This window comes from Erpetoichthys calabaricus, chromosome 8 (assembly GCF_900747795.2).
Source record: "Erpetoichthys calabaricus chromosome 8, fErpCal1.3, whole genome shotgun sequence".
In the NCBI taxonomy this organism is placed as follows: Eukaryota; Metazoa; Chordata; class Cladistia; order Polypteriformes; family Polypteridae; genus Erpetoichthys; species Erpetoichthys calabaricus.
Window position 1 is genome coordinate 86,859,698 of NC_041401.2, and position 7,471 is coordinate 86,867,168.

Sequence of the window (7,471 nt, forward strand, 5' to 3'; positions counted from 1 at the left end):
TGGAGAAATCTCTGTGCACAAGAGTCAAGGCCGAAAAACAGTATTGGATGTCTGTGATCTTTGGGCCCACAGGTGGCACTGCATTAAAAACGGGCATGATTCTGTCATGGAAATCACTGCATGGGCTCAGGAACACTTCCAGAAATCATCCGTCTGTGAACACAGTTCACTGTGCCATCTACAAATGCAAGTTAAAGCTCTGTCATGCAAAGAAGAAGCCTCATGTGAACATGATCCAGAAACTCAACATTTTTCTTTGGGCCAAAGCTCATTTAAAATGGACTGAGGCAAAGTGAAAAACTGTTCTGTGGTCAGACTAATCGAAATTTGAAATTCTTTTTGGAAAACACAGACACCACGTTCTCCAGACTAAAGAGGAGAGTGACGATCCGGCTTGTTATCAGCGCTCAGTTAAAAAGCCTGCATCTCAGATTGTATAGGGGTGCATTAGTGCCTATGGAATTGGCAGCTTGCACATCTGGAAAAGCAACATCAATGCGGAAAGGTATATTCAGGTTTTATAGCAACATGTGCTCCCATCCACATGATGTCTTTGTCGGGGAAGGCCTTGCTTATTTCAACACGACAATGCTAAACCAAATACTGCATCTATTATAACATCATGGCTTCATAGGGGAAGAGTCTAAGTTCTTAACTGGATTGTTTGCAGTACAGACCTTTTCACCAATTGAAAACATTTAGCACATCCTAAAATAAAAATATGACAAAGACGACCCAAGACTGTTGAGCAGCTAGAATCCTGTTTCAGACAGGAATAGGACAACATCCATCCATCCATTTTCCAACCCGCTGAATCCGAACACAGGGTCACGGGGGTCTGCTGGAGCCAATCCCAGCCAACACAGGGCACAAGGCAGGAAACAATCCTGGGCAGGGTGCCAACCCACCGCAGGACACACACAAACACACCCACACAACAAGCACACACTAGGGCCAATTTAGAATCGCCAATCCAAAACATTCTTCTCCCAAAATTCTGGCAACTGGTCTGCTCAGTTCCCAGACATTTACAGACTGTTGTTAAAACCTAAACATCAGCAAGACGTTGACTGGTGAGAGAGGCTAGTAAAAATCCAACCGTCACTCTCAGACATCTGCAATGCTCTTTGGCTATAACTGGAGTTAAGGTGCATATTTCCAGAATTTCAAGAGCTTTCCATAAAAAAAAAAAGCCTCTGCAGGAGGGTATTACGAAAAAAGCCATTCCTTAAGAAGGTCCACATGAAAGCTTGTATAGCATTTGCCACAAAGCATGAGAAAGACCCAGTTAAGATGTGGGAACAGGTTTTATGGTCAGATAAAACCAAAATATAACTTTTTGGCTAGACTGCAAAGAGGTATGCATGGCAAAAAACTAACACTGGCTGTGCCTTAAGAAACTCCATACTTGCAGTGAAATATGGTGGTGGCAGCATCATGCTGTGGGGATCCTTTTCATGTGCTTGGGCTGGGAATATTGTCCGAGTTGAAGGAACAATAGATGGACACAAATACTGCACAGTATTGTAGGAGAATCTTTTCCAGTCCACTGTGAACCTACGGCTTAGGAGGAAATTTAATCTTTCAGCATGACAATAACCCTAAGCATAAGGCCAAAGTGACACTGGAATGGCTCAAAAACAGAAAGGTGAATGTTTTTGAATGGTCAAATCAAAGCCTTGATCTTAACCCTATTGAGAATCTGTGGCACTGTTTGACAACTGCTGTTGTCCATCTCACCAACCTAGAGTGGCTCTCTAAATTCCTCCAAGAAGAACAGGGAAGAATCATTCTTGAACAGTGTGCAAAACTGGCACATACCTATCCCAAAAGAATTAAGGCTGTTATTGGAGCAAAAGAATTTGCGACAAAGTATTAATGTGTAGGGCTTGAGTACTTATGCAAACACTAACATTTGAGTGTTTCTTCTTCAGTTAAATATCTGTAGAAAATGGTTTATTTTGACTTTGGAGATGTATTGTTAATAACGTAAGAGCTCACTTTAAAATACTTAATGGATAAACATGGGTACAAATAGTTTGTCATGGAGGAAGTTATAAGTATCAAGAGAATTTAATATTTTTTTTTTCTTTAAAGAATACATTCGATGTTTAAAATGCTGTTTAAACACTGTAGCATTCATCTCTTTCTTTTAAATTGGTATTAGATTTAAGACAAAAATACCTGCACATTTTGGTGGACCTTACAGTTTACAGCTTTGTTGCCAAGCAAATTGTGACATACTCCATCTTCAACTCTGTTTTTTCTGTAGGGGACCTTTGGAGCTATGATTTCTACAGTGGAGAATTTGTAGTTTCACCTGAGCCAGACACAAGTGTGCATGTAATTGACCCGCAAAAACATCGCTACATCATTTTGGGCAGTGATGGTCTCTGGAATATGATTCCACCCCAAGAAGCAATCTCTATGTGCCAGGATCATGAGAATGACATGATGGTGAGTCTATGGGATAATTCATTGAGATGTTTAAATAGCCTTCTAGCATTCTGTAAGAAGTATCTTAAGTTTGTATAGCATACAGATTTTCAGATTACATTTTCCTTTGAAGGGATTGACATGATCTCTAACTTTTCACTGACTGCATTTGTTTTTGTTACCTTTTACTTAGGGGCAGTTTAGCATGTCCAGTGCCAGACAGTTGGTCAGTCACTCTTTGCTGAGGTGGAGGCAGCGCATGCTGCGTGCAGACAACACCAGTGCCATCGTCATTGCCATTTCACCTCCACTTGAAAAAAATGCATCAATCCGTAAAGAAGAGATGCTGCTGAATTTGAATGACAGCTCCTGCCAGAACTTGGGGTCCCGAGCTTCCACCCCACTCATCAAGGTACATAACCATTGTGTCAGATCACTGCTTTGATCCCTTAGTGTACTGTCAAGTTTTAAGTGTTTTCATTCTTGTGGAGAGGTCTACTTATCTTGGCAGTGACATTCATGTCTCTGGTGACTCTTCCTATGAAGTCAGTAGACAGATTGGGAGAGCATGGGGGGGGGTCATGAGGTTGCTGGAAAGGGGTGTGTGGCGCTCCTGATATCTATGCAAAAGGATGAAGGTCCAAGTCTTTAGAGTCCTGGTGCTTCCTGTCTTGCTATATGGTTGCGAGACATGGACGCTATCCAGTGAACTGAGACGAAGACTGGATTCCTTTGGTACTGTGTCTCTCCGGAAAATCCATGGGTACCGTTTGTGTTGAATGAACGGTTACTCATGGAGTCCCGAATGAGGCACATTACCTGCATTGTGAGGGAGCATCAGTTACGGCACTGCGGCCATGTGGTACTTTTCCCCAAGGGTGATCCAGCTCGTAAGATCCTCATTGTTGGGGACCCAAATGGCTGGATCAGGCCAAGGGGTCACCCACGTAACACCTGGCTGCGGCAGATAGAGGGTCATTTCTGGAGGGTGGGACAGGACTGCGTGTCTCCCTGGGGGCTTGCCAACCTGGATCCTGAGTTGTTTCGTCATGTAGTGGGTACGGCAACGCACTGTACCAGTGCATGCTCCCTGACTTGATTTGACTTGATTCTTGTGGGGCAGTTTGTATAAATCTTTGACTTGGATTTATTTAATAATATGTAAATCTGTTAATTAGAAGTTAGTTAATTTTGTCTGTGTTAACAAATACAGAACTTCTAAGTGTAAAGTCTGTTTCAAACCTGAAACATAAAAGGTTTCAATTAGTTAACTTCAATACTAATATTACCAGTTTTTTTTAAATCAGATTTTTTTAAGATATTGGGTTATTTTTTTTAAATATTTGAAATTGCTCAATAGTAAACAACTGCTTGATATTAGACTATTTTATTCAGGATCGTGGTATATATCTAAGCAAGTGATGATGTATAGTAAAGTAAATGGATTATAATTCTTTACCTGTTCATAAAACCAGATTTTAAAATAAAAACATGGTTGGCAGCTTTAATAAAATATATTGTTATTGTACAGTTAGTAATGGAGTATGCCTTATTGTCTTATCTTTCAACAGATGTTATGCTGAAGGTTTAACTGAACATGAATTTCCAAAATCTTTTCTATTTGCAAAAGACAATTTTTTTATTGACTATACTATTTATGGATATCAAAATACATTGACCTTTAATTGGTGACATAATAGATTGCATTACCCATATTATTTGTGTTGGATATTTTTTTGTTTGGGTTTGTTATTTATTACTAAATTGAGAATTACAGTAGATTCTTTTTAATATTTTCTTATTTTGTGATCTAACAAAAGAGATTAGTAGTATCACCAGGATAGTGAAACCCATTAAATGCCTAGGATAAAAAAAAATCCTAGTCCAGCCTTTTAAAAAGGAGTGTGCTCCGTTTGAGAAGTTAGATTAGTAAGGAAGGATATTGGTAGATGCTTGCTTTTCGAATCTTTATTTTCATTTATATGGTTTTTTTCAGTGGCAATGTTTTCAGTAGTTTTCTCATATTTTACTAATCAGTTTTTGAATTTGAATTCAGAGTAAAAAAAAAAATTGATGTAAGGCCTCCTCTAATTTTTCAATTTGCCTTTTTCTCAAGGCATTCATGAAAAATAATGTGAAATCTGAAAAGAAACAGGGTGACGGCAAAAATAAAAAAAAAAGCTGTTATTCATAGTCAGTTATTTTGTTACTAGTTACCAAATTTATTTTTAATTTTATTTATTTTTGTTCTTCTTCCTTCGGCCATGAAGAGCCTGATAATGGATGTAGTCTCTCACACGGTCTTAAATACCATAACACAGTGTTCTCTTGATAAATCAAGTGTTTGCATCATTGTAGTTGAGAGAGAGAGAGAGAGAGAGAGAGAGAGAGAGAGGAAAATGGCCAGCAAACAGACTGCACATCCTTACAAATTACCATTGAAGTACAGATAGCAAAACACTTGTGTTGTTTTTGTCTGCTACTACAATTATAGTAAAAGCTTACTTAAGATTGTACAGCTTTGTTAAAAATATGATGGTTTACTGAGGAAAGCTCTTCAAAGAGGATTGTATGTCTTTTTTGATTGTTTGTTGTTGTTTTTCCCCTCCTGTAATATTGCAAGGAGCTCTTTTTAGGGTGCGTATTATTTGGTGTTTTTCAATGGTAAAGAGTGCTGGGAATGGTAGTAGGCGGTTCTAATCAACCACTTTACAAAAGTGCTTGTGCTTTCATGTGTGCTAATTTTCTCTCCATGTTATATAGAGCAGAATAAAAGGAATACAAAAGAAAGCTATGATTAGAAATGGAGTGCTGCTATAGAAAAAGAAGAATGAAGTAGTTTTGTTTTTTTGTGGGTAGCATTGCTGATTAGCAGTGATCACCTGTTGATGTACATATGGTGTTGTTTGTTTCAGGTCAGTGCTGAGGCTTTTGTTTTAGTTGCCTTATTTTGGGAAATGGGGGGGAGGAAACATACTTTGCCAGGTTCTGTATTTTTAATTTATCCATTTTCTTCCTATGCAGAATACTGAACCGGACTCTACAGATATATCGTCATTATGTGATGATCTGCCTCCACTGGAGAGACGAAATGCAATTTGCGGATTAAGTATGGAATCCAAAATGGAATTTCTTTCAAACTGCAAATTAGACGTAATAACCAGTGGCTGTAGTCCATTTTCAGGAAAGTGCAGCCCCTTTATATTTAATCAGAAAACCGAAGCTGTGCCTGAATCTCCAGAAAGATGTTTGTCAGTAAGAACCAAAGAAGAAAATAGCAGCTTCTGTTCCCAACTGACACCACCTACCTCTGTCACCCATGTGGACTCTTATGCTGTCCGGTTACATAGCAGTAGCAGTAGCAGCAACTCTGGCTCAGTGAAGTCCTCTTCGGTGCATCTGCAGACAAGCTTTAAAAGGACATTAGAAGAGTCAAATTCTGTTCCAGCCAGCAAAAGATTCCGCCGTAGTATTCCTCGCCCAGCAGAAGGATCATCATTGAGTCTTCCGAGCAGTCTGAAACGCAAGAATTCTGATAGGCTGTCTATGCGTCGTAGCCTAAGAGGACAGAGACGGCCTCGGATGCCTGCTTTGTTGCAACAGCACCGAAAAACCATCTGCGTATGTTGAGATGGGAATTTGAACAACTAATGCAGCAAACATGGACATAAACTTAAAAAAGCATATGCAGAAAGAGGACATTAAACAGAATTATGCCTTTTTTTGCTGAATTTTTTTTCCCACGTTTTCAATTTTTTTTTTCCTAGTTTAGATGAATGTTTATAAATCTTATTGTGATACCTCCAGCACTAAAGTTGGATGTTTTTATATCGTGATCTTTTAGAAAAGTACACCTTTAATATTTTTAATAGTATAGTATACTGTATCCTTTTTTTCATACTCCGAAGGCTAACATCAGCTCATGTTAATTTTGATGTAAATAGTTCACAATTCAGTAATTGTAGAATTTATGAAAATTTACTAGTTTTAACTATTCCGTGGATCAGAGTGTAATATATTTTTATAATGTCAGCTAAATCTTAATATTTCTGAAAAAAGGATACAGCTATTTGTTGCATTTTAAGTTTTATGTTTTCAGTATGGTTATTTAAAAAAGTTAAATGTATTGTAATATCTTCTCTAATGTATGCAACCCATTTTCAAATCAACTAATTCATTTGGGATGGATACAATGAATTTCCTCCCATTACAAAAGGGTGCTGCTAAGTTTTGATTTCTAATCATTTCCATGAACAGATCTGTTTGCTGTCTTAGCCAGAATTTACCATTAATGTCTGAGAGTTGGATGCAGTAATTTCCAGTGAAATTCTGCTGTAGTGTTTTATTGTAGGTAAACCATCATGCAAGATTTAAACTTTAAAATTGTAATCGTCTGTATTTGTCAAACACTCAAAAAAAGAATACCCCCCCTCCAAATGAGAAAAGGTTTGATGAAATACATGTCTTTCATTTTGTTTAATTATGTCTATCTCTGTAATTTATTAATTTAATTAATGTGACTGCTGTTATTTCATTAAAGACTTTGATCATTTAAGCGAGAAATGCATGGTAAAAGGTGAATTGGGAAAACGCTAACCTTTTATGTTATGCAGGCCTAACACTGCATCTGATGACTGTTTTTAATAAACAGATTTTGGTTTCTGAAAAAAAAAACAACTTTTTGGGCTAATACATTAAGATGAGGGAACATGAAAGCATTGCCTTTATAATTAGTAATTGTTGAGACATTTTCATGATTTGTCTTCTGCTGTCGCACACTCGTCAAATTACTTTTAAAAAATATATAAAAAGGCTTACATTCATTCATTCCTTCCTTACTTTTATTTAAAAATGTTTAGTTTTGCACATGATTATTTTTTAATTTGAAATAAGCTAATGAAAGATGAGGTGTTAGTTTTTTTTTTTTTCCAATGGAAAAAAGACTATGAAGGTAGCATTATTTGATAGTGTTTTTATTTAGTTTCTATTTCAACATTTTGCTGTGTTTCGTAGAGGGGCTTTTTTTATGTACAGT

The 7,471-nt window shown here is 37.4% G+C and overlaps 1 protein-coding gene across 1 annotated transcript in view; it reads left to right on the forward strand.

Annotated features, from left to right (window-relative positions):
- ppm1db (protein phosphatase, Mg2+/Mn2+ dependent, 1Db) overlaps positions 1–6,991 on the forward strand; it is a 51,625-nt gene extending 44,634 nt beyond the window's left edge. Inside the window, exons 4-6 of the mRNA XM_028807047.2 lie at positions 2,273–2,457; positions 2,630–2,848; positions 5,461–6,991. Of these exons, the coding sequence (XP_028662880.1) occupies positions 2,273–2,457; positions 2,630–2,848; positions 5,461–6,066 (1,010 nt within the window). The 3' untranslated portion in view covers positions 6,067–6,991. The remainder of the gene's footprint in view (positions 1–2,272; positions 2,458–2,629; positions 2,849–5,460) is intronic.
- The last annotated feature ends 480 nt before the right edge of the window (positions 6,992–7,471 follow it).